This window comes from Ovis canadensis, chromosome 3, assembly GCF_042477335.2.
Source record: "Ovis canadensis isolate MfBH-ARS-UI-01 breed Bighorn chromosome 3, ARS-UI_OviCan_v2, whole genome shotgun sequence".
NCBI classification, from domain to species: domain Eukaryota; kingdom Metazoa; phylum Chordata; class Mammalia; order Artiodactyla; family Bovidae; genus Ovis; species Ovis canadensis.
In genome coordinates, this window is record NC_091247.1 from 141,925,579 (window position 1) to 141,952,328 (window position 26,750).

Here is a 26,750-nt window from a genome sequence, read left to right on the forward strand (position 1 = left end):
TTTGTTGCCTTTGACCTCTTCCTCTTTCCCTGCCCAGTGGTTCAAACCATTCCTGGTGTGATGTCAGCCTGTCCCATCCCAGGAGGACCAGAGCACCCCTGCTACCGCCTCCTTACTCCTCCCCTGATTGTGTGGCCCCAAGCCAAGCTCAGCTCTAGACACTTAGTGGGAAGGCCTAAATACTATTCAAATAAGAGAAGAACGACACTGAAGAGGAGATGGTTAAAACCCAGTTTATTAGACCAGAGGCATGCGTCACCCATAGCCCTGCCTGCTGTTCCCCATCCACTGCACACCCTTTGGCCTTGCTCCTGCTTCCCTCTGGAGAGGTTTGATCTCTAAGGAACTCCTGGGAACCAAGAGTTGCCAAAGATCCTATGGCCTCACTCTCCAGCTCCAGGCCAATGCACAGATGACCTGCCACAGGTCTTGTTCTGGGGTTGGAGGCTGAGAGGCAGCTGGACAGAGAAGGCCTGGGAAGGGGCAGGGCTCTGGCCTGGGAGGAGTGCCTGGTGGAAGGGGCATGGCAGGTCCTCTATCTCGCTGGTTTCTCAGTAAGGGAGGAAAGGAGGAACAGAATAGCAAAGCTTTCAACGTCCCCTCTAGGCCTGTCTCTTTCGTTCCACTATCAAACGGTACCTCACCAGAAGTATAAGGGATGGGCTTGGGTATTAGGTGAGCAAAGAGGCCTGGGCATCCAGAAGGAGGCAAAGGCCACTGACTGAAGACCTCAGCCTCTGCAGGTCCACACCCTGCTGCTTCTGCTGCAGTCATCAGCTCACAGCTCCGTCTCTGCCACCCTTGCCTTAGTGCGCAGAGCAGATCTCCATCCCATGGGTGGGGGCTCTCGCTGTAGCAGCCCCTTCCCTGGGGAGGCTGCAGTCAGCCAGGCAAAGGACAGTGGGGTGGGTGGAGCAGGGGAGGGAATGTTAAGGCTGCAGGGAAGGCAAAGGAAACCCAGGCTGGGGGGACAGGGTGAGGCCAGAAAGAGGCAGAGCTTGTAATTCACAGCTTCCTTTATGTCGCCACCGAGACAGTGCGAAGGTTACAATGCGCGTGTCGTCTCCTTGTGCTTCTTAGAGGGATGTGTGTACACAGTACAGACACCAGGGGAGAGTCCAACTCTTTATACAGGCGAAGGCATTCAGAGACCAGGGAAGGGGTGGAAACACAGAAGGGGAACTTGTAGGAGGGATGGAGAGGGTTGTTCTTAGAGACACAGGGGATGAAATAGAGACAGAGTTGGAGGAAAGTATATACAGAGATATAGCAATATAGAGTCTGTATCGTATAGAAATAGAAAATGCAGATGAAGTTGTTGAGAGAAGCAAATGTTTCAGAAGAGGACTTGGGAGAATTCCATAAGAAAATTTATGGATGTGGCCCTCTGCAGGGGCCTGGGGGAGAGGGACCAGTGAGGTTAGGCACCAGTGCCCGGCTCCCTGAGCTGGAAGCCAACCAGCTGGATCTCTTATGGGATGGCAGAGGAGGGCTGCCTCTTGCGATTTCTCTCCAGCAGCTCTGGGGTGGGGGGTGAACTTGCAGGTATCAGGATGTGGCCTACAGCACCAGGGCCACATCGTGTCCCAGCTCCACTTCTTCAGGGGATCCCCCACCCCCACCTCCCTAGAGACTTCACAGGTTACCAGGTGGTGGGGGGAGAACAGACACGACTAGGGTTCCTGCCTGGAGACTTGGGGTTGGGGGGGGTCACTGGGCTCAGAGGGTCTCTTAAGGCTGGGGAAGCCCCCCCTACTAGCCCTCCCCTTCAAGGTACATTCTCTGGTTTGGGGCCAAACTCCAGACCCCAAGGATCCCCTCCACCCCTCATTGGAAGGGGGCTTTGGTGACTGGTGGCAGCAAAATGTAGGTGGACACTCAGATGACAGACAGCCGGACAGACAGAATTCAGGCTGGGAGCTGTGGGAGGCAGCATGGAGCAGAGAGGGGCAGCCTGAGGTCACTTGCCCCATTCTCTCTTTTTAGTTTCTGTTTTAGATTAGTTTTGTTAAAAAAGGAAAAGAAAGGGATTGAGGCGGGGAGAGGACTCTGTGGTTTGAGACTCCTTCCTCACCACATTCAAGAGGAAAGGACCGCCCAGGAGTGGGGGGCTGCCTTGGGAGAGGGGAGTGAGTCCCCAGGGCAGATGTGGGGGGCAGCTGGGGGCCCCCTTGCTCTCCTAGCCCTCCCCATCTAGGCCTTTGGTACAGTGGCCTTCGGGGCTCAGCAGGTAAAGTCCTCAAAAGTGCCTCGGGCCGGATGGTGAGGTAGGATGTTGGCCGCATACGTCATCCCGGCAGGATGGCCCCGGAGGCTCTCGCACGGGTTCTGGGGGAAGGGCACAGGACAGGGACCGGTTATCAGAAGGGCCGCAGGTGCCCCCGGGGCGTGGGGGAGGCAAAGGAGAAGAGGTGGCAAGGGGGGTGGTCCTGGGGTGGTCGGGGAAGGGATGGGGCTGGAGGGCGCGCCTCTCTCGCTCCCTCACGTGTCTTTTGACGTCATCCAGGCTGAGGGCCACGCCCTTGTCCGCGCTGCTCCGTTTGGCCTCCTTCTGGCACTTCCCTCTTCTGCACAGCTTGTGTTTTATGACCTGGGACGAAGTCGGGTGGCGGGTGGGTGGGCAGTCTGGAGCCCCGCCCCTCCTGTGGCCCCGCCCCAGCATCCCACCCCCACTCACCTCATAGGCGTAGTCAAAGAGTTCCAGCACTGTGAGGATGCTGGCCCCGATGAACAGCCCCATTTGGCCTCCAATGTCACCTGCAGGGGGGCCCACAGGGAGGTCAGGGGAGTCAGGACACAGTGGGAGCGGCGGAGCTCACTGGGACAGAAGGCCCCTGGGGCCAGCAGGGGAGAAGGCCGCTTCGGGTGGTAGGGTGTCATGCCATGCCCGTGTCATGGGAAGGGGACAGGTTGCTACCAGCAGCTCACCCAGGAGCCCTGCAATCTCATAGGCCTTCTTCTGCTCAATGGTCTCATAGTTGAGGACTTCAAAGAAAATGTCCAGCACCAGGATGTTCTCCCTGCAGAGAGGATGAGAGAGGAGACCTCGGTTCAAGTTGCATTTCTGTCCCCTAATAGCTGGGTGACCTCAGCAAGCTATCCTCACCGAATCTCAGCCTCCGTATCTATAAAACTTGCTGACGTGGCTACCTGCCTGCCTTTTAGAGGATTAAACATGATGGGGTAATTGAAAAGTCGCTCCACACACCGGCAATTGTGAGGCGATCCCAGTTACAGTCACGAGGAAGAAGAGAGGAGGAATGAGAAAGGGGTGCCTCCTGAACGTGTTCTGACTTGATCTTCCCTCCACGCCCATCTGAGACTCTTTGGTGGCCTTCCCTGTGTTGTCAGTTTCCTCCTGTCTGCTGACCCCAACAGGGCCCGTCCCTTACCCTTCACAGCCAGAGCCCTTACCCTATGTACTGCTCAGACTTGTTGAACTTCTTGGCCAAGTATTTGGCTGATGCTTTGCTGGGGATCTTGACCATGGACAGCTCCTTGCCATAGCGGGTCAGGTTGCAGGGCATTTCACACACACAGTACTCCTGGTCCTTCTCCACCAGGAAGTCTGTGCCAGCCAGGTGAGAGGTGCCAGTTGAGTGGTGGCCTTCTGCCAGCACCTTCCCAACACCCACACCCTGGCTCTGCCCAAAGGAAGCCTGAGCCCCCTTCTCTTTTTCTGACTTGTCCTTCATTACAGCCCTGTACCCAGCAGTGCCGATCCCTCACCCAGCCTCCCCGTGGATATTTCTTAATCCCCGTATCTCCTTCTCTCAGGGCGCTCTGGGGTCAATCAGCTGAGGTGCTGATGAGAGCAGGTGAGAGCCACCCCTCCCAGGTGACCCCTGTTCATTTTTCACAGGGCCTCTAGAGGTGCTATGCCCAGCCCTGCCAGAGTCAGACACAGAAGGGTGCACGAGAAGCCTGATCCAGAAGTTATTAGAAGCTCCTGAGAGCTTGCTCTGAGACCCCTATGCAGACAGCTGGCAGCACCTCCTTCCCTCCCCTGACTTCCTTGGGCCAGGGGCACTCACCCAGAGCAGGATCTGCACACTCCTTGTACTGCTCTGGAGTGCAGTATGGGGCATCCCCTGGAGAGGAAAAAAGACAGCAGTACAGGATGGAGATGAAAGGGGTCTTATGACTGGTGGTAGCAGAGGCCTAAAGGATGGAAGCTGGGAGAGGGTGGGAGGGCAGGAATAGTCGGTGCCTAGTCTGTACTGGAGGTGACCCATGCTACAGTCCATCTATCCTGGACCCTTCTCACCAATCCCTATGGGTCCAGCCAGGAGTTGAGAACCATATGGGATAGACTGCTGGAACTGGAGTGAGGAGCAGCCAGCTGGTCTCGCTCGCCTGTTGGCGGGAGGCTGGCCTGCATGGGGAGTGGGTGGGGGCCGCGGCGGGCTGAGGGGCCCAGGGCCTCACCTGGCATGTGCACCATGCGGCAGTTACAGTTCTCCACCAGGTAGCGCGTCTCACAGTCGATGCGGCAGGCGGTAATGCTGTAGGAGTCGAAGAAATCCAAGTCCATGGTAACAGCTTTGCAGGTGCCCCAGGGCGGGGGCAGGTAGATGAGCTGCTGGGAGAGCCGGGGAGCTGGGGGGTGTGGGGACTTCTCCCCGAGTCACCTTGATGGACTCCTCTGACACGATGCAGAACTCAGGAGTCCTGCCCCCTCTCCCTCTGCAGCCTCTGAGGGTCTCAGAGTTTACGAAGCATCCCATTCATTGGACCAGTCATGCTCCTGACTAGTCAGATGGCTACCCAGGCTCTAACTCACCTGTCCTTCTCATTATTGATTGCCCACCACTCCACCTCCATCTTGAGCCCCCAGGCCCCACCCTTGGGACTAGCTTCCTGTGGCCCTCTCACCCGCTGCTCTTGGCAGGCCACAAAGGTCTGGAACCCTGGGGCTACGCCGAAGCCCAGCTGGTCGATGAAGGGAGGTTCATCCTGACTGTGGATCTGCACTTTGATGCCTGCTTCGAAGGACGTCTCATCTATGGGATGAGAGGGGTGTGCGTTGGGAGGGCTTCTTCTTCCTCCCTAACCTTCCTCAGAGCTGGGGGCCTCCTCCCTCTCTTGAGACGACCACGATGAGACTAGGGGAGGATAGTTAGTCCAAGGAGCCCTGGCCCTTCCCCAGGTCTCCTTCTGGATTCACCAGCCCCATGCTGCCTTGGTGACCCCTGCATTTTCTGCACAATTCTGCTCTTACTTGGCTTCCGTTACATATCTCATTGTTTCAGATTATTTCTCACTGTCTCAGAGGCTCTCCATTGCTCTCCCTCCTTCTCCCCCATATCTCTGTCCCAAGGCCCCTGAGACCAGACAGACTGCAGGCAGCCCAAGAAGAGACAGAGTTATTTATAGAGTGAGTGGCGGCCACGGGTGGAAAGCGATGGCTGGTTACCTTGGAGAGTAACTGAGCCAGGAAAGGGGAGCCAGGGAAATGTGAGTGTGGCCGTCAGGTAGAGTGGGAGCTGGAGATGCTGGGAGGAAGGGAAGAGAGCCCACGCCCTGCCTCAGAGCCCCTGCCAGAGGCTGAGGCCTGGAGCCACAGGGAGGGGGCTCCCCCCAAGATAGGCGACATACCGGTTTCCCCCCACACGGGCAGGTACTCGTCCTGCTGAATGTCCAGCATGATCTCCAGCCCGTTGCCCGTCCCACCCTTCATGGTCTTCAGCCGTGGGCGCCCGTCTCGGCCAGAGTTGAACGTGTAGCACTTTCCATACCGCGTGAAGACCTGGCCGGGGCAGAGTGGAGAGCCTGAGAGTCCTGCCGTACCCTCTGCCCACCGGGGACTGTCTCCGGACCCTCCAGCTGGTGGAGTCTCAGCCCTTTAGGAATGATCCCTCCTGAGCAGCCCATTCCCCATCTGTCCTCCTTCCCACCCACTCCGTCGTCCTTTGGCCGGCTGTGTGCCCTGGAAGGCCGATCCCCGCAGGGTGCACTGCCTGTGCGCCTTCGCCAACAGACTGGCTTCAGGTTGGGTTCCACTGAGGAGAGGTATCAGTGAGGGATCAGAGGATGGGAGGAGGGAGCTGCTGCATGACGTTTGCTCAGCCATGTCTGACTCTTTGCCACCCCATGGACGGTAGTCTACCAGGACAGGAGGGAAAGACTGGGCCGTTTATCTGCGAGGGTTCTGAAGGTGGCTTAGACCCTTCCGGACTACAAATCCTGCCAGGGGGGCTTCCTGCCTAGCACTGTTGCCTCTTCCTGTTCCTTTAGCTTGACTCTGACAATTTCCCACTATTTCTGGTGCCTCAGGCCCCCTCATTGTTTTTCTTTACTCTCCTGCAGCTCTGAAAACAGTCCCTTTGTTAGTCTTTCCAACTAAACCATCCAAGGGGTGACCCTTTTCCTGCAGGGCCCCTGCATACATAGCTCCATCATCTGCCACACCTCTGGTCCCTCCTGGGACCCTCTCCTCAGGCACAGGGCCTTCTGAGACGCATCTTCTCTTCTCCTAGATTTCCGCCCCCCTCCAACCCCTGCCCAGGCATTTGAAACCCTGCTCTGCCAGAGACCACGCTAAGCGTGCTCCTTTCCTCTGCCATTAGCCCCTCATGGCCATCATTGTTCTATTATCACCAGAATTATCCAGAACATGGCATATTCACTAATGCTGGTGCAGAATGGTGAGGGCTGCAGAAGAGATCTCAGCCCCAGGGGCAGGACCGCCCCGCCCCCACCATTCCACATCTCAGAGCAGTCCTTATTCAGCTCTGATTGCACAGCCACAGAGAGAAAAGTGAACCAGTTCTTCATGGTCCTTTCCCCACAGCCTCCCAGAATGCCTCCAAGTTCCCCTACGTGAGGCGAGTGTGCTTTTACTCCTATGAGATGGTGACAGAGTCCACAAAGCAAGTCACACGGTGAGTGCAGACACAGCCCAGAGAAAGAGAGACCCCAGGCTGGACTGAGGTTGGGAGGGCGTGTGGGTTGCTAGGCGAGAGAATCTTTGCCCCCTTCCTAGAACAGCCTTCTCCTCCCCCCTCTGGAAAAAAATAACAAAAGCATTCCCCCATTTTGTGGGTGAGATCCAGAGATGAGGTAGAGAACTCCTAATCCCCCAGCCCCACTACCAGGCTTTGTGGCATTGAGCCACAGAGTTCAGGCTGAACACGCACCCCTGCCTACCCCTCACCCTGCGAGTGAGGAACTCCTGGTGGCTGAGATGGGCTGGGAACTACAGCCCTAGAGCTGGCTTCGAGGGCTGTGCTGAGGACCAGTGGACTCTGCTGCCACCTGGTGGTTCTGCTTGAGAAGTGCCTCCTCTACCCTTAGATCCCAGAAACCAGGTTGACCCCTTCCTTGTCTCCTGTTCCTCTAACTCCCTGCCTGTCTGAGGCCCAGAGCCCGAAACCTCCAGGTCCCAGTTTGTCTGTACTCAGTCCACGATGCACCGACATGATAACACCCACCAGCCCCTGCACTAGGGAAGAGGTGGGGGGCTGAGAGATGGGTGTATGGGGAGGAGAGGCCTAGCATCTGGCACTTGTAGGGGACAGGAGGGCACCTGTCAGGCCAGATGAAACTGGGAGCTGAGCTGGGGAAGAGGATGGGGTGTTACTTGGTCCCTCACCAGGGAAGGCCCTAGATGTTCCTAGGCTTCCCCTGGGAATCGGGTCCCTGGCCACTTTGAACTGGAAGCAGAAGGGGGAGGATTTGGAGGAGACCTGTTATTCTCCCTCAGACACACGTGCGCACACACACACACACATGCATATGTGCGCGCACACACACGCATGTGCACACACACGCATGTGCACACACACATGCACACACGTGGTAGGAGGAGCACAGGAAGACCACGTGAGGATGCTGATGACGGGAGTGCTGGGGTGCAGGGGGTACCCCTACCCCTCTGCCTCCCTTCCACACCCTTCTCCTGCACCTCCAGAGACCAGGTGGCATTGGTGCCAGCTCCAGTCTGGGGGTGACAGTCAAAACTGTTAAGGCCACACATAGGCACTGGCCACCAGATTGAAGGCTGACCTCAGTGACAGAGTCAGTCCAGTCCAGACCCTGCTGGATCACAGGGAGGTTTTGGAAAGGGCTGGACACGCTGGAGGATATTTGGGGAGATGCTGGAGGCTTTGGGGCAGCAACTAGTTACCAACTGTGTGTCCAGGATTCTAACAGGGAGGGCAGTCCTGGCACAGCCCTGGAAATGGAGCCCAGCTGCAGACCCTGGGGCTCCCGGGTGAGGGGTCTCTGAGGCATGTCACAGGAGGTGGGTGGCCTGGGGAGGAGGGGCAGGACGGTCACCAGCACGATCGCCACGCTCACCGTCCGTGTGAACACGGCAGACACCGGGCCCCACTCACCACCGAGAAGTTGTGAGGGCCACAGGGGCCCCCGCAGTAGGAGCAGTAGAGCAGCATGTCCTCCAGCCGGTGACAGGAGCGATTGTAGAAGCGATGCAGGTTAAAGGGCTCCCCCGAGAAGGCCTCGGGCCCTGGGGGCGCGAGTGGCACCCCCGGGTCGTCGCTTTCGTCCAGCCCCAGCATGGGGGCCAGGTACAGCAGGTCGGGGTAGCTGAGTTGGGACAGCCTCACTGCGTTGGTGTTGCAGAGGGTGACCGCCGGGAAGGCCAGCTCCGTGGTGGCCACTTCGTCTAGCAGCGTCACATGTGGGTAGCTGAGGTAATAAGCAACTCGATCTCCTACCTGGCACAGGAAGGCTCCCAGTGCCAGGACGAAGGCCGCTGCCCACAGGGCCTGCCGCAGCCCAGGACCCCCCTCCACGAAGATGTGGTTGGTGCCGTGGAGGGTGCAGCTGTTGGCGAAGGCCACCAGGTCCATCGGTGAGTCCCCCTCTCTGGCCTCCTTCCTCTCTGCCTCCTTTTGCTTCTCTTCTTCCTCCTCTTCTGAGTCGGGGCTGTCCCGCTGCTGCCACCGACGGGGACCCCATACATCTCCCAAGGGCCCGGGGGCCTCCTCCCCAGGGGAGAGCGACACGGAGCAGAAGATATAGATGGGCATCTTCTCCGGGGGCTTCCTGGCCCCGGGAGGTTGGCGGGAGAGCGGGGACAGGGCTGCGGCCCTAGGCAGGGTCCTCCGGTCCTCTGATCAGGTCTCTGCCGTCCGGCTGGCCGTCCCCTCTCTCGCCAGGGCCTCCGCGGCAGCGTGGCTGAGGTGGGGCGGGGCGTGGAGAGGAGGGCCAGCCTGCCCTGCCAGGGAGGGCGGGTGTCTGAGCCCATGAATAATTGATGGCAGTGAGAAAGGGAGGCTGATGGAGGCGAGGGGGGCTGGAGCCCCCTGCCTGTCGCCAGCTCCAGCAGGACTGACAGGGTCAAGGACAGAGTGGAAACCCTGGAGAAGCCCTGGGGCTCCTGGTAACCACCTCTCCAGGTGAGATGAGATGTAGCAGAGTCCTCTGCTCTCACTCAGCCAGCAACAGTCTCTGCCCCTCCCCCAAGATACACACCCCCCCCTCAGACTCCCTCTCACCCTCCAGTCATCCCTCAGCCTTCTCACCCTCATTCTCACCTGATCTGACCTTTCCTCTGAGTTATCTGAGCCCCCATACTCACTCAGTACCTCTAATTAAGCTCTAATTATTCTCTAACTCCCCCTGATTTATAATCTCCCCAATTAACTAATTTATCCCCCACTTCTCCCCATACACTCTTACACCCCAGGTCCCCTCTTTTTCCCCTGACTCTCAACTCGCTTCTCATCACTGAGCTGACCACAGTTTACCATCAGTTACTCCCTGAACCCCTAATTGTTCCCTCAGCCTCCAGTTCCTCCTAGCCATCCTTGACACCCTGGATCCTCCCCTCCCTCCCCTGACCCCTGCTCTGCTTCAGTCAGCAACCCCCACACACACATTGAGCTGCACTCCCTTCTGTGGCTTGGGGGGCAGCCCAGGTTCCATTAGCAGAGGTCTCTCACTGACCACAGACTCATTTATAGCCATTTCCCGGCAATGAGGGGAGGGACCCTGTCTCTGGCAGCTGAAAACCTTCCTGGCAGATCACCACTCCCCCTCTGAGCTTGCCCACCCCCAACAGTCCAGGGGAGCAGTTGCAGGCCTCCCCAGGGTCCTGAGTCAGGTAGAGAGTGCTGGGAATCAACCTGGGGTACCCCCAAATCCTCAGCCTCGCAAGTACCCCCAGCCCCTGCGCCTCTGATGCTCTTCTTGCTCCCATCAGTCCCCACCCCCAGACCCCTGGCCCCTCTGTGCTCTGATTACTCAGGGCCACTGGTTGAGGAACTTGAGCCACCAGCCAAGTCTCTAGGGCCTAGAAGGTGACCTGAGGGGAGGAGAAGGGGAGGGAGGGGAAACAAATTAACCCTTCCTCCGCAGGGCCAGAGGAGGGACAGTGGGGGTCAGGCAAGTCTACTTGGGCCCTTCTAGTCCTTAACCAACCCACAGCCCCAGGCTCCTTCCCCTCCTTTTCCTCCTTGCCCCTCCCTGCTCCCACACATCTCTCCTCCTCCATCTATATGTAGAGACCCTAGAGTGTGTCAAGGATGGGAGGCAAGGTGCCAGGCTCCAGCAGAACTGACTGATGTGGGACCTGTGGCCCCAGCTTTGCTGCCAGGGACACAGAGGCCCCAGAAGAAGAGCAGCCTTCAAGATCTGGTCCCTCTCCATCCTTAAGCCACTGCCCTCAGACTGGCCACCTCCTCTTTCCCGTAAACAACACCTCCCAGCTAGTCTCCCTCACTCCCCGCCTCCCTGCAGTTTCTCCCCACTTTTAGTCCATGCTGTGTAATTCTGACCATTCTTCTGCTTCAAGACCTTCTCTCACTCCCCAGGGCCTCTTGGTGAAATTCAATTCCCCATCCCTGAACCCCTACCCCACACCCCGAAACCTACAAGGCCTTGGCAGTTTATCCTCCAGCCTCACCTCCCCACCCTACCCAGTTCAGCAACCAGCACCCAGCCACCATGCCCTCTTTCATTCCACAGACACACTAGGCTCATCCACAGTATCATGCCTTCCCTGGACTCTCTGGAAACTTTCTACTCATTTTTCGAGACCCTATTCACATGCTATCTCCTCCAAGAAGCCTACCCTGATTCCAGGGCATAGTGAGTATCTACTCAGAACAGACTGAAGGATCCAGGGATGCTCAAGTCCCTTCGGGCATGCACAGTCATCAGTAGCTCCTTAAGGAGGGGGGCCGTGAGAATGAAAGAGCAGGACGCAGGGACCACGTGGAGAAACAGGAAGGAAAAGACCAGGAACACCCAGGCCAACCAGCGCTAAGTCACTGTAGAGATGAAGCGAGACCTTCTGGATTTAGCTGTTGTCCTCAGGCTTCTCCTGTATGAATTTATGGGTTCTTTTTCTGGTTCCTGTCCCCTGTGCGTTTTCTTCCTGCTTAGCAGACCTCAGCTCTTGGAGTGCTTTGTGCATGCCCAGGATGCAGTTTCTTTCAGAGGTGAGTTCCAGACTCGGGTTGGGGGTGGGCCAGCCTAAATTGAGGCTTGGGCCGGGGAAGCTGCAGCTGCCCTTGCACCCCAAGCCCACTAGAGGGCATCGTTCCCCTCCTGCAGCCTCCCTGGAAGAGGAAGTAGATTGAACTTCCAGGGGGAAGAAACCAAGGCAGGGAAGTTCCCTGTGCTGGGCCTCCGCAGAGAGCAGGGCAAGCACACACGGAGCAGCTTCTGAGGGCAGCAGATCTGCTGTGGCTGGACACTTCTTCCCCGACTCGAACACAAAGACCCACACCCACACCTACACTCAGCCCTCTTGTGGGCAAGGAACACACACGCACGCACACACACACACACACACACACGCACACGCACACACACACCCCTCAACTGCTCTTCCTCCCTCCTCCATCCTCTAACATTCTCTCCTCATCTTGTTCCGGAAGGTAGATAATCCACATTTGTCACAGTAATAGGGAGATGTGGAAAGGGTTAAGCCGAACACACAGACGCCCCCGCCAGCACACACAGGGGGCCCCAGGAGAAGTGCCCAAGCAGCACACACTCTGGGAAAGACACTCAATTCTCCACTCTCCGTCCAAAGATGTAACTCCTCCCATTACTGCCTTCCCAGGACCTCTCTCAAGCCGAGCCTGGCCACCCAGTTCTCTCCGACTTTCTCCACATCTCTTTCTAACTCCACCCACCCCTCACCTCTATGGAAGTATTTCCTGCTTTTCAGTTGATGCCTCAGGGGATTCATATATAAAACCCAGCAAAATAAGCAAGTTTGAGTAATTTCTCCCGATTTGATAAATGGGGAAACTGAGGCACAATGACCCACTCAAGTCTCCTGGAGAGCAAGCAGTGGGCTTGACACTATAAGTAGGTCATTCCTCACTAAGTCCCTTCCGTCTCCATTTTTGCATTTACTCATCAAGTCTTTCCTGAGTGTTCTTGTGCTGAGCACCATGGGAAAAAGATAAAGGACTGGGCCCTTACGGAGCTTATTATCAGGTGGGGGAAACAGTGTTTGTTTGTTTGTTTTTAATTGCAAAAATAAATACTTAATTGCAAAGTATGATAGGTGCTATGAAAAAAATAATATGATTTCGTGGAAGTGAATGACAGGAGAATCTGACCCAGACTCGACACTGAGGAAGGTTTCTCTGAGAAAGTGATGTTTGGACTGAAATCTAAAGAATAAGGAGGACGACTTCCCTGGTGGTCCAGTGGTTCAGAATCCACCTTGTAATGCAGGAGACAGGGGTTCAATCCCTGGTTGGGGAACTAAGATCTCACATGCCACAGAGCAACTATGCCTAAGTGCCTCAACTACTGAGTCTGCAAGCCACAACTAGAGGGTCCATGCGCCACATGAAAGGTCCCAAATGCTGCAGCTAAGACCCAACACAGCCAGGTAAATACGTATAGAATAAGGAGGAGTAATTAGGTAAAGGTCTGCTTATGTATGTGTTGGTGGGGGTGGGGGTGAAATTCCAGAGCACAGAGTCACTGCAAAGTCCCAAGAGGAGACAGCTCAGAGGAGGAGGATGTGGCCAGAGAGCAGGCAGGACCAGACCCCTCAGGGTCAGGATTCTGGTCCATTTCCCCATGGAAGGATTTCAAGCAACCAGAGCAGTGTTTTAAAGAGACCACTCTGGAAGAGACTGAGGGGTTCTACAAGTTCTGTTAGGAAACCTCTGGAGCAGTCTAGGTGAGACATGGAGCCATGGGGTGGCCTCAAACACGGAGATGGAGTGGAGATGTTCAGGAGGCAACGCTGGAAGACCTGGTTAGGGAGGAGAGGGAGATGGAGTGCCCACGATGGTTTCTAGTTTGCATAAGTGGGTAAATGGCTCACTAGATCGGCAACACAAGTTCAGGACAAGTTTGGGAGCTAAGATGATGAATTTGGCTTTGCAAAATGCTGGGTTCTTGGAGCCTTGGGGAGATCCAAGTGGAGATGTTAAGTGAAAAATTGGCCACTGGAGCTGATGCTAAGAGGAGAGAGCTGGGCTGAGACATACATTTGGCAGTTGTCAGTGTGTACATGGTAATTGAAGTCACGAGTAAAGATGAGACCGCTCAGGAATAGAATACAGAGTGTTTTAGAAAAGACAGAAAGATGGCCTGATTTGGTAGCATCCATTCAAGCTAAACAGAGCCTTATGATTTAACCGCAGCTCCTAGTCATTGTGCGTGTGCGCTCAGTCACTTCAGTCGTGTCCAGCTCTTTGCGACCCTGTGGACTGTGTAGCCCACCAGGCTTCTCAGTCCACGGGATTCTCCAGGCAAGAAGACTGGAGTGGGTTGCCATGTCCCTTTCCAGGGGAACTTCTCAACCCAGGGATCGAACCCGCGTCTGCTGTTCTGCAGGCAGATTCTTTTTTTTTTTTTAATTTTATTTTTTTAATTTTAAAATCTTTAATTCTTCCATGCGTTCCCAAACATGAACCCCCTCCCACCTCCCTCCCCATAACATCTCTGTGGGTCATCCCCATGCACCAGCCCCAAGCATGCTATATCCTGCAGGCAGATTCTTTACTGACTGAGCCTTCAGGGAAGCCCTCCTAGTCATATACCCAAGAGAAATGAGTGCATTTGGCAACCTAAAGACAAGAACAGCATGTTTACAGTAAATTTATGTATAATAGCCAAAAACTAGGAACAACCCACATGTCTAGCAAGAGAAGAATGGATCAATTTTATGCTGTTTACATAATGAGGTACTACACAGCATTGAAAAAGAACGAACTATTTATTAACTCAGAGACTGAATCTTCCAGACGTAGTCATGAGCAAAAGAAGACCAACACAAACATGTATATATTGCATTAATGTTACATAGTCTAGGAAGTTTAAGAACTGGGGAAACCATCACAGTATTGTAAAGTAACTATCCTCTAACTAAAAAAAAAAAAAGAGAGCTGGTGAACCTGACCTCCACTGACAGGAGCCAGGACAGTGGTTAACTGTCCTACTCTTATGGGGTAAGATTGACTAGGAAAGGGTCTGAAAGAACTTTCTGGGACTCTAGACATGTTTTACAATTTTATATCAATGTAAGTACACACTGATATAATATATAAAATATTACATAAATACACCAGTATAAAAATATATGAATGAAAAATTCATCAAGCTGTACCATTAAATCACGATTTAGAAGGAGAGGAAAGCTTGAGATTGAGACTTGGGTAGTGCCAACATTTAATGGCCAAGTGGAAGAGAATAACTGGCAAAGACGCAGGAGTACGGAGACAAAGCCGGGGAATCAAGAGAATACCGTTATCAGGCAATAGGGTCATGCAAAAAAAGGTTGTGGGGGACTCCCCTGATGGCTCAGCGTTAAGAATCTGCCTTCCAATGCAGGGGATGACAGTTCGATCCCTGGTCAGGGAAATACTGGGCTTCCCTGATAGCTCAGTTGGTAAAGAATCCACCTGCAGTACAGGAGACCCTGGTTCAATCCCTGGGTGGGGAAGATCCCCTGGAGAAGGGAAAGGCTACCCACTCCAGTATTCTGGCCTGTACAGTCCATGGTGTCACAAAGAGTCGGACCCGACTGAGCGACTTTCACTTTCACTTTGGGGGAAATACTAAGCCTGCATGCACCAACTAGAGAGAAACCCCCATTCGCTGCAACTAGAGGAAGCCAGCAGACCTCTGAAGAGTCTATATGCCACAATGAAGACCCAAGACAGCCAAAAATAATAACAATAAATAAATAAAGCAAACTTGCTTAAAAAAATAAAGGTGGTGGTAAACCATTTTGAATGATTTTTGAGCCATCAGGGATAAAAAAACAGTTGTGGATTTTGGACACTTGGAGGTCACTAGTGGCCTCAGCGAGAACCATTCTGGCGGAGTGCTGAGGACGGGAAGAAGGCAGCCTGAGTGGGTCAGAGAGTGAGATCGAGATGAGAAAATGGAGACAGTGGAATCTATCCATCAATTGTAAGGATATTGTCTTTGAAAGAAAGCAGAGAGAGACTGTGGGAGCTGGGTGGGGGTGGGGGGTAGTGGAGTTGAGAGATTTTCTGTTTTGTTTTTATTTTAACCTAAAGCCTGGTACATAGTAAGTGCTCAGTAAACATTAGCTGTCATTATAGCTATACATTTAAGATGGAAGAACCTCAAGCATGTTTCACTATCAATGGGGAGGTTCCACTGGAGAGAGAGAGACTGACTATAAAGGAGGGAGAGGAAGGATCTTTAAGGTAAAATTCCCTCAAAAGTCAAAGGAGATCAGACGGTAAGAATAGGTTGAGATTTCAGCTTAGATAAGATGGATGTTCCCCTTCAGGGGCAGGAACCCAGAGAAGCAGAGAGATCTTGTCTGAGGCTTCTATCTTCCCTGCGAAGCAGGAGGCGAGGTCGTCTGCCGAGGGTGAGAGCAGGGCTAGGAAGGGTGGCACTTTGAGAAGCATGGAGAAATTACAGTAATCACGGGGAGAGCAGGTTGACCAGGAAAACACAGTGGGGTTGCCAGGGCCGCGCTGCAGGCCCTTATAAGGATGTTGGTCATGAACACAATGTGATTCTGAGCCTGCCTGTCATGTGACTTCCTCTGGTAGAGCGTGGCTGAGGAAGCCAGTAGTGGGTCCATCTAAGGCTGTGCTGTGTATGCTGTGCTAAGTTGCTTCAGTCGTGTCCGACTCTTTCCAACTCCATGGACTGTAGCCTGTCAGGCTCCTCTGTCCATGGGACTCTCCAGGCAAGAATACTGGAGTGGGTCGCCATGCCCTCTTCCAGGGGATCTTCCTGACCCAGGGTTCAAACTCATGTGTCCTGCATCAGCAGGCATATTCTTTACCACTAGGGCCCTGGGAAGCCCCCTGTAAGGTTGGGACTTGGCCAAATGGTGCCGCGAAGAAGCAGGAGTCACAAGATGGTGCGGTCATCCTGAGACTGGGGATCTTCTCTTTTACTTTCTTTTGCTTCCCTTTCCTGTCTCACCCCCACTGTCTCTTTACAGATGGGGAGCTGGGCACCCTCTTCTACTACACACATCCCCACTTCTGCCGTCACCCACAAAGAATCAGGCATAGAAGATCTGAAGCCAAGCTTATGTTCTGGCATTTACTGGCTCTGTGGCCTCGGGCAGGTCATGTAACACTTCTGGACTTCAGTTTCCTCATCTTTCAAGTGAAGATATTAACATCTTCCTGCCTCCCAGAATAATAAGGATCACAGGATTTAAAGGGAATTTGTAAACTGCAAAGCGTGACCAAAAGAGAGGATTGATTTTGCTGATATGTGCTCTGCATGGGGCTGAGGTTCACGGGCACACACGCTCTCTCCTGCAGCCACATGAAGCGAGCTGCATGTGCCCCCATGCACATCCATCCCTGTCCACATCACACCCTAATCCACATCCACACACTGCCACTTTCAGACATACATAGAGAGGTGCACACGGCTTCTCATACACCTAGGGCACATGTGCGGCGTGTGGTGAGGAAGCCTGAGCTGGCTGCTGTCCAGGGTCAAGGCCACTGCAGCATTTTCTCTCCCCAGGGATGTTCCCAGCCAGGCACGAAAGAGCCGACACACCAGAGACACTCAATACTCAGCCATACAGCCCAGCCTCCCAGGCTTCAAGTACTGTCAGCCACATGGAGGGGGCAGATGAGAGGATCGGGAAAGGGTTATCTTTCCAAGAATTCATAGGAGCTCAGAAAAGACACAACTTGCCCTCCTTCTCCTTTAGGAGTGGCGTTGGAGAGCCTGGGGTGAGCGTCTCCGTCCTGAGTTTCCTAAGGGAATTTCCCCTCAAGGTGACTGAAACTACACTGCAGTTTCATGATCATTTCAAAATTTTCCACAAAGAAGATGTCTGATGCCCATATCTGGGAAATGTACTGCACACCCATTCCACCCGTGAGCCAGCAGGGGCTAGCCAGAGAGTCCCAGAAGCTGAAGGAGAAGCTGCCCCCTGGCAAATTTAAAAATCCATTCAGAGCCCCCTTGGCTCAGAGGAAATTGAGAAATGGAGCCAGATGAAACTATGCCCAAAAGAGATCCCAGGAGCGCCAGTGCCCAGCTGCACCCTCCACCCAAACCAGACACCCTTCTCCTGCGAGCTGTCTCCTTCCCTGCTTTGCCTCCCAGAACCCCTCGCCAGAATTCTGATCCCAAGGTTATCAGCGGAGGGTACAGACTCTCGGAGCCACTTCAGATGAACAGTGAGGGACAGCTCCTGCCTCCGGAGCCTGACCACAGACAAGAACTAGACTGGTCGTCAGCGGGAGGAGGCTGGGGTGGGGAGACACCATACTTTCTGTAGAACTGGAGATTCGGAATAGCTGAGCTGGGCTGGGGAGATTGGAAGGACTCCACCCAGATGATGAGGGACCTCTCATGCCTGGCACGTGATTTTCTGCTCTGAAACCCTTAGGCTTCCCTTAGCGCCGCCCCTGCCCTCTGTGCCTCCTGGGGTTACAGCACATGGCTCTAAGCTCCCTGAGGGCAGGGACACCGTCGGCCTGCTCACCACTGCCCCCTGGTGCCCAGCACGGGGCTTGGCACTTCTAAGGGCCTCAGAGGGTCACAGGAAGGAATTTAGCGAAGCTTGACTCTCCCAACCCCAGCACTCGTGCCTAACATCCAGTCTCCCTCACCATCCCCAGGAATTCAGTTTGCCTTCAACAAAGTTGAAGCATGCTCCGAGCCACCTCCAGAGTTTGCCAGCAGAGACATTCAGACCTCTCAGCAGGCCTCCCCTTTGCTTCCTGGATGCACACCAGGTGCCAAGGCGGCCCCACCTTAGAGGTAGTGCTCCGCTGGCTGGGGCAGAAGAAAGCCCAAGGCTTGGAAGCTGCTCCTCCGCACCCCTCCATTTCCGGCTCTGCCCCCAGTGGCACTTACTTACATCAACTCCCTATTACTTTAGCCAACAGCCGAGATCAATTAACTTAGAGTAACCCCTTAGCTGACAGCAGTCTGGGAGAGGGGCGGAGTCAGAAACAGCAAGGTATGGGGGAGGAGGAGAGGGAGGAAGTGAGAGAGGAAACTGAGTCACCCAAGGGGGTGTGTGTGGGTGTGTGTTATGAGAGAGACCTCAATGCAGGGTCCCCTGGATTCGTGTGTGTGTATGTGTCGTGTGTTATGAGAGAGACCTCAATGCAGGGTCCCCTGGATTCTTGCAATGGGCTCTATTCAGTCACCTCCCCTCTAACCTCAGACACTTCTGAGAGTGGGAGGGAGAGATGGAAGTACCCAAGAATGCCTGAGGGAGGGGTGCCCCTTCCCCAAACCTAATCTCTGCCCGCCAGCTCCTCCTGTCCCTCCGGAATCCCTGCATGCTCCCCCATCCGCACCCCCTTCCCCCGACAGAAAAAGACCACCAGGCTTCTGGACACGGTAGCCCAGTGAACCTCCTTCCTCTGAGAGCAGCAGTCTGAGCAGCGCCCCACCAGCACCCCCTCCACTCCCTGCCCAGCTGGAGAGAACAGACCCCAGGAGTGAGGTCAGGCCCTCCCCAGGGATCCAAGGTCTGAGCTGCTGTGGGGTCGTGTGGAGTGAGGGGTGTCAGTGAACTGGCAGAGCCAGCCCTGGAGATAAGGAAGCTCTTATTGCTAGTCCTGGCTCTCCCTGGGACCGACCATGCCTGGTTCTGCTCGCTTCTGGGTCCCAGGATCGCCCCTCTCATATCGGCATCTCACCTCCCCTAGGTGCTCCAGAAGCTCCCTGTCCAGGTCCAGAGCCTTGAGGGGATTTATTTGTCTACCTCCTCACTGCACCTCTCCTCTGAGAGGCTTCTGCCACCACTCCAGGGTCCCCCAGGGATTCTTGTCCCCTATCCCTTGTCCCCAAGTCCACCCCCTCCTGAAAGAAGACTATCCCCCTGCACACCCACCCCGGGATTTCCATTCTCTGCCCCTCCCTTCCATCTCTCGCAGGGTTCAGAGATGAATTCCCACTTCTCTCTCCCCCAGGCGAAGGCTCTGGGTCTCAGCTGGAGAAGGGGGGTGGCATAGGGCACACTAGGCCACCATCTGCCAGCCCCCTCCCCTTGGAACTGTTCAGCATTCCAGCCACATCGGCGCTCCCACTGCCAGGGACAGATAAGGTGCAGCTGGAGGCTGGCACCAGCTGCGACTGCGCTCGCTCCCCCCTGGCCCCCACCCAGACACCAGCAGACAGCTGCGCCCCCCAGCCTCCTCCATGGAACCCCTGCCCTGCCTTGCCCTGGCTGGCCTCAAAGTGGGGTGGGTGAGTGGAGTCTCAGACCCTGTTGCCCTGGCAACCAAACACCCCATCAAGAAGGAGAAGAGGAGGCCAGGAAAGATGGGGCCTGTGGGTCTCTGGTAGCTCAGGAGAAAGCTATTGAGGTCAACCCAACTGGGCTGCTGTGGGGAGCTCTTCCCCATGGCCCTCTGCCTTTTCAGTCCCCAAAGGTTTCCAAACCAGCTTCTCCCAGATTTAGCCCAGGTTCCCCTCACTCTCCTGAGCTGACTCTGCCACCACTGGGGGATGGACCTGGCCAAGCCACTTCTTCGATCACCAGGTCATCCCCGAGGTCGAGCAGGATTCAGAAGCAGATCTGGGGAGAACGCTTGTGACGGTAGACCCCACCGGGGGAGCTGGTGGACCACAGGATGCCCTTCCTATGCCCCCTGCACCATCCTCCAGATTCAGGGGTCCTGTTTTTGGATGAAGGTTGTCCCGGAACCTGTGGAAGAGTTCACATGTGTCCACACATGCTCTATTTTGCAAACCCATTGAGCTGGCACTGGATGCCTGGTTAAGAACCTCTACTCTCACGGGAACAAAAGACGCCAGGATGGTCTCCCTAAGCTCTGATCTGACAGACAGATGTTTTCTGTCAGTGCTTCATCTGTCCAGGGGCTGGGTACACGCCTCTTGGCCTAGCAGAGACTAGCAAGGATGGAGAGGCAGGTGTTAATTAAGGAGGATGAAGGTGGAGTATCACGCATGAGTGTTTGTGCCCCTTAGGGCCAGAGAGCTGGAGAATGCCAGCACCCTTCTCCACCAGGGAGATGTCAGCCAGACTCCCATGTGCAGGGACATCCCTTTGGGCAGAGTAGAAAGGGACTGCAGTGAGGGCAACCTGAGAGGGTAGAAGGAAGATCTGAGAAGTTTGGATCCAGCTAGATTCAGGGTCAGGTCTTCCACATGGGCTTAGAAACAGCAAAAACCTAATCTTCCCCGACAACCCAGGACCAAGAAGTGCCAGTGTTGGGGCTGTGGGATTCTAGCCAGGTATCTCTCCCCAGCAAGAAGAAGAATTCTCATTGCTCTGGAACTCTGTGGACCAATCATCTCTCCATCTAATTGTGTAGGGTTGTCCCTTCAGACAACATGGACCGATCACATTTCAGTATCTCAATTTCCATGAACCAAATATATGTTAGCATCACCACTTGGAATCTTCCTGGACATAAAGGACGAATGAAGCCTCAACTGTATACTTTCTATGAACTAATGGTAACCCCACTTTTTGCCTTAGCACCTTCCCAGGTCGAGCCAACAAATTCCTGTCCTTATCCAAACACTACAAACCATTCGATCTAATGGGTTTTCTTTCTTTTTTTTTTTTCAAATTGTTCTGGCTGCGTGGCATGTGGTATCTTAGTTTCCCAACCAGGGATCGAACCTGCACCCCTCCCCACAGTGGAAGCGTAGAGTCCTAACCACCGGACCACTAGAGAAATCCCCTCTTTTTAAAAAAAAAATTATTTAATTGGAAGCTAATTATTTTACAATATTGTAGTGGTTTTTGCCATACATCGACATGAATCAGCCACGGCACACATGTGTTCCCCATCCAGAACCCCCCTCCCGCCTCCCTCCCCATCCCATCCCCCAGGGTCATCCCTCTGTCTTTCTTGATGGTCCCTTTTGCTTGTGTGAAATACGCTGCAGAGGAGGAGGGCTCTGGCTTTCATTTCAGCCTTCATCTATAGTTCTACTACCCTCGGAAATACAGTTGGTGAGTCTGGGAGCCCTCTGGTCTTGGGCTCTGCGGAATCTAGCACTCACCTGCTCTGAGGAAGAAAAAGTGGGAAGGAAATGGTTCTTGCCTCACACTAAGCTCCCTATGAGCTTGGCTCAGCAAGGACTGTGGTCATGTAAGCTTTGTCCAGCAGGATTGACAAAGGCCCGTGAAACTGGTCTCAGAGCAAGGCTTAAAGAGATTGGGAAGTCTTGTATAACTTCAGAGGAAAAAACAAGCATGACCATGGTTCTAACCTTTCTACACAAATGCAGTTCATGCTCCCCTAATGCTAGGGAGGAAGCAATCAAGTGTGGGAGAAAATGGGCAGGGAGCAAAGGGGGAGGATCTGAGAGTGGAGAACTAGGGGCAGGTATGGAGAGAAAATTGGAGAAGGGACTGGCAACCCACTTGCCTGGGAAATCCCAGGGACAGAGGAGCCTGGCGGGGCTACAGTCCGTGGGGTCGCAAAGAGTCGGACACGACTGAGCAGCTCACACACACGCAAATAGAGAGAAAAAGAGTCCTAAGGAGACTGGGTTTTCAAGAGCAATGGCCAGAATTGGAAGTGAACATGGTAACTCCAGGGTCAGCAATATTAATGCAAAGAGCACACTGCGTTAGGACTGAATAAGACATGAGTTCTAATCCTGAGTCTCTCACTAACCAGCTCTGTGAGCTGGGTAACTCATTCTACCTCTCTGTCTCAGCTTATGCACTCGTTCAATAGAGATAAATATGACTATTCATCCAGGGGATTGAAGGAGAGCCTAGAGAGTATTCAGAAGAGTTCCAGGCATCATCCTCACATTTGGTACTCTTCTTCACACATGGCTCCAGTTCCTCTGGTCCCTTTCCACACTCTGCCTGACTTTAACCCTCCAGCAACCTATATGACTTGCTCATAATGACCTGTCACATGAGATGCCAGTCAGGCCCATCTGTGGTGGTGGGCGGGGGGTATGAGTATTTGTGGGGCATCTCTACTTCAAGAAGCAAAGGGAATCTCCAGTTCAGCCATGCTATGAGCCCCAAATCATCTCTTCTTCCTCAGACCCTGACTATGGGCTGGCAAGGGGGGAACCCAACCAGACACTGTGTGTGTGTGTGTGTGTGTGTGTGTGTGTGTGTGTGTGTGCTGGCAAGGGGGGAACCCAACCAGACACTCTGTGTGTGTGTGTGTATGTGTGTGTGTGCTGGCAAGGGGGGAACCCAACCAGACACTGTGTGTGTGTGTGTGTGTGTGTGTGTGTGTGTGTGTGTGTGGCCAGGGGGGAACCCAACCAGACACTGTGTGTCTGTGTGTGTCTGTGTGTATCTGCGTGGCCAGGGGCAGGGGTGGCACAGAGGGAATTACCTGTCCAATTTTTTAAGAGAAAGCTTCCCTTACTTGCCATGTTTCATGCTGCAGCTCAGACTTTAACTCAAACCACCTGAGGATTTTGTTAAGCTGCAGATTATGACTCAGTAGGGCTGAGAAATGGGGTGGCAAAGTTCTACCTTTTGTTCAAGCTCCCAGGTGGTGGTCCTTGGACCTCATTTTGAGTAACAAGGCTGCAGCTTACCCACTGCCACCCCAAGCTCTGACACCTGTGGCCCAGAAGGTAAGCTTGATGGGGTGGGGGGCTCTGCTAGGCTGTGTGTGCACACACACATGCACACATACACACACATCTATGCACTGTAGGCTCTCTTTCCTGCCATCACAGACACAAGGCCGAGGCCTTCACTAACAGCAAATGCCCCCCTGAACTAAACAAAGTCCCCCTTCTGCCAGGAGTGAACCCTAGGAACATACAACATCCTCCCCAGAGGCCCTCTGGCTCCTAGTCTCCTCTTCCTCAGGGGTCCGGCTGACTCACGCCCTGCCAGCCAGGGGACTCACTCACCACCTTGAAGTCCTCAGCGCTGCAGACCTCCCCCCGGAAGTGGCAGGAAAGCAGCATGTCTCGGATGTCGTGCCCTGCGCGGTCATAAAACTCGCGCATGTTGAAGGGCTTGGGCTTGAAGCTGCGAAAGTTGGCCTTGTCCTGCAGTATCTCCAGCTGCTTTTCATCTGCCATCTGCGTGTCTGGTATCTCATACCTGGAGCCCAGGGGTGAGCAGTGCATGGGTTGGCAGGATCTTCAGTTCCTGCCTCCATTCTGCCTCCAGTGTCCCATGCCCAACTCTGGGGGAAGGGCGGCATCCAGCCCTGGGCAGAGGCCCAAAAGAAGAGCTGGGCGTGTCTAGAGGATCTGCCCCCTGGGATCTGAGAAGACAGAGGATCTGCACTGGCTGCCCAGGGGTCGGGCATCTGAGCACAGGGGTAAGGGTGGGTGGGCAGAGAGCTCAAGTCAGGCACTATGGCTTTCATACCATGGTTTCTACCCTTTAAAGACAGTATGCCCAGATCTCCCAAGAGAGGAGAAAATTGAGACGTAGTAGCAAGAGGGTGGGCAGAGGTCCCTCCAGAGAGTGTGACCATGTCACACAGCTCAGGCTGGATAAGGGCAGAGCTGTTTTGAACCACGCTGGGATCAGAGATTGGTTGCCCTTAACTGGGTGCTTGGCAGTACCCCAATCCCTTTGCTGCGAGTGGCAGGTTTCGGGGGCTGGAGGGCAGGGTTGTCTAGGCTGTATGGCAGGCTAGAGAACAAGCACCCTGATGGGGTGTCTGGGAGTGGGGATGGGTAGGAGCCCCCCACCTGTTGTTGAGCAGGGCCAGCAGCTCCCCGGCGTGGTACAGGTCATTCTTGGAGACTTGGCTAAAGCGGAACTCGTTGAGGTTGCACAGCGTGACGGCAGGGAAGGTGAGCTGGGAGGCAGCCACCTCGTCGAGCTTGGTGACGTGGTGGTAGTGGAAGTAGTACTGCACACGCTCGGTGCACACACACAGCAGCACAGCCAAGGAGCCCAGGAAGCAGAGGGCCCAGAGCGCCCGCTTCAGAGACAGCCGCTCGTAGGAGAAGATGTGGGCCAGGCCGTGCAGGGTGGAGCTGCTGGCAAAGGCCTGGATGCTCACCGGCTGGAGGCCACCCACCTCCTCCTCCTCAGCCTTCAGTTCCATCCTGGCCGAGGGGATCTGGGGGGAGAGGGGTGGGGAGTCAGTCACTGCCCTGGGTTGAGAGTACACGTGGTGTCCCTTCAATTGGGTCCATCTGGGTGAGTCCCCCCCTCCAGAGGTCACTGCCTCTGGGGGCAGAAGACTTCTCTGGTGGGCAAGCCCAAAGGTGGCTGCCCCATGGACACCCTCCCAGAAGAGGGTTCCTGCCAATGCAGGGACTTGGGGGTCAGTTTAGACCAAAAGAATGCCCTCCCAGGGAAGCCTCCTGGGCCAGGGGTGACCCCAGATGTGGTCATCCGAGGACGAGAGGGAAGTCCCCATATTCCCACAGGCAGGCACAGGAGTTTCCTCCAGATGTGGGGTCACTCTGGGACAGGAATGTCCACCCCATCCTGGAGACAGAAACTCCCCCAAATGGGCTGAACCCGGCCTCAGGAGTTCCTGGTCAAGGGTGTCCCCAGGACTGGGTTTTCATCGCCGCCCTCGACCCCACGAGCTAAACCTGGGTCAGAAACCCCCAGGGAGGCAGAGAGGGGCCCAGCCTGTGTCCACACCTGCAGGCGTCTCCAGTTCTCAGAACGGCACAGGCTGTCTGTGTGCATGTTTGGGGTGGGGGGTGGGGGGTAGAGGGCAGCCCGAGGTGGCTGCACAAAAATGGGGGGGCGGTTCCCTATGACAACGAGCTGTCCCCGCCCCGGACGCAAACCCCCCCACCCCAGTCTAGCTTCTCGACGCAGCCAGATGCCCTGCTCGGCCCCCGCCCCCCTCCCCAGCCACTGAGGCGCCCCAGAAGCTGGGGAAAGCGACAAGGGAGGAAAGTCCCGGCTTCCGGACGCTGGGGAGTCCCGCAGCCAAAGGCGGGGGAATCGGAGACCCACCTGAGGGGGCTTCGGGAACCCGGCAACCGGCGGCGGGTCCTGGGGCGCGGGGCCGGACGCGGGCTCAGCGCCGAGCCGCGGAGGGGCTCATGGCCCGGAGCGGGAGCCGGCGGCCGCCGCGGCACGCCGCGCAGAGCCCTGCAGGGAGCGGCCCGCCCGGCCCGGCTCGGCTCGGCTCCGTCTGCCCGCCCGCCGCGCGCGCTCCCTCGCTCGCCTCGGCTCGGTCCGCCCGGGCTCGGCGCGGTGCGCGGTGCTCTCAGCCCCGGGATCTGCAGGGATCCATCGTCCGGCCGGGAGGCGGCGGGAGGGGAGGCGGCGGGGGAGGGGAGAGGGTGCGCGTGCGCGCCTACGAGTGTCTGCGAGGGTGTCTCTGGGCCCGTGTGCGCGCGGGGACCCCGGACCGGGGAACGGGATCGAGGGTTCCCTCCGCTGCCTCGCCCCCTCCTCCTGGCCGCGCTCGGCGGCGCTGCCTCCCTCGGGTCCCGGAGCCGTCTCCCTGCTTGCGAGGCCCTGTGGCTTGTGTCTGACTGTGGTGTGTGTGTGTGTGTGTGTGTGTGAGTGCGCGCGCGCGCGCGCGCGCACGGGAGGGAAGGTGTCTGCCCCCAGCGTCCCCCTCCCCGCGCCGTCTCCTTCGGATCGATGCTTCTGCCTCTTACTGCTGCTTCCTCTGGTGGCACACAAGCGCGTGTGCGCGCGCGCGTACACACACACACACAAGCTCCGAGTCACACTTGACTGATTCAAGCGCTTGCCCGTGCGGAGACATAGACACATATACAGACCAGAGTCACATTACGCCACTCACAGCTACCTACATGCACCCCCCACAGACACCCACACACCCCAGAGGCCTGGCCCACAGAGCAGGAACTCATGAGCTTACAAGTATTCACCTGCTCTTATCCTGGCTCCCCACCTACAAGTGACACGTACACACATGTACATATATAAACAAACACAGAGCCTTGGCCTCAGAAACCCCATCCTGGTAACCCTGGCCTTGCCTTGGGGGTGGGAGGCGGCGGCAGGTTTGCAGCTTCTCATTGCCAGACCTCTAAAGAAGAAGCAGAGAAGGAACGGGAAATAGCCAGAGGTCAAGGGAATTTGGACAGAAGTCAAGAAACAGGGAAAGAGAAGGGAATGGGGAGAGGTGGGAGGTTGGGGGTTGGGGGAGGTGGACAGGAGAGGAAGGGATGGAAGGGGAAGCTGTACTCAGGTTTGGAGCTAAATTCTGAGCCACTAAGACCAGGCCTGTGGGGGGGGGGGTCTTCTCCTGTAGCTCTCACCTCTCTCCTCTTCCTCCCTTCTCCTCTTTAAGAGGCCTTGGGGGGCCCTCCCTATCCAATTAACAGAGTAAGAGCAATCAAAGGGAAGTTGTTAATTTGCTAATGCTCATTAGGGGCTCTTAGCACGAAGGCTGTTGAGGTCTGATGGTGTCAGATGATGAGGAGGGGAG

The 26,750-nt window shown here is 55.5% G+C and overlaps 1 protein-coding gene across 2 annotated transcripts; it reads right to left on the bottom strand.

The window, feature by feature from the left end:
• Window positions 1–217: 217 nt before the first annotated feature.
• Window positions 218–25,963, bottom strand: ASIC1 (acid sensing ion channel subunit 1). 2 transcript variants are annotated; one of them, XM_069584434.1, is made up of 12 exons: window positions 25,295–25,963; window positions 24,058–24,434; window positions 23,260–23,455; window positions 5,599–5,749; window positions 4,876–5,003; window positions 4,429–4,579; window positions 4,035–4,091; window positions 3,415–3,568; window positions 2,929–3,020; window positions 2,678–2,757; window positions 2,486–2,590; window positions 218–2,328 (listed from the first exon to the last, which is right to left on the bottom strand). In XM_069584434.1, exons 2-12 carry the CDS (start codon window positions 24,417–24,419, stop codon window positions 2,224–2,226), a joined length of 1,581 nt encoding a protein of 526 aa, XP_069440535.1. In that variant the 5' UTR covers window positions 24,420–24,434; window positions 25,295–25,963; the 3' UTR covers window positions 218–2,223. The 2 variants fall into 2 exon arrangements, with proteins under 2 accessions (XP_069440535.1, XP_069440534.1); XM_069584433.1 differs by lacking the exons at window positions 23,260–23,455; window positions 24,058–24,434; window positions 25,295–25,963 and adding an exon at window positions 8,340–9,034.
• Between the last annotated feature and the right edge of the window lie 787 nt (window positions 25,964–26,750).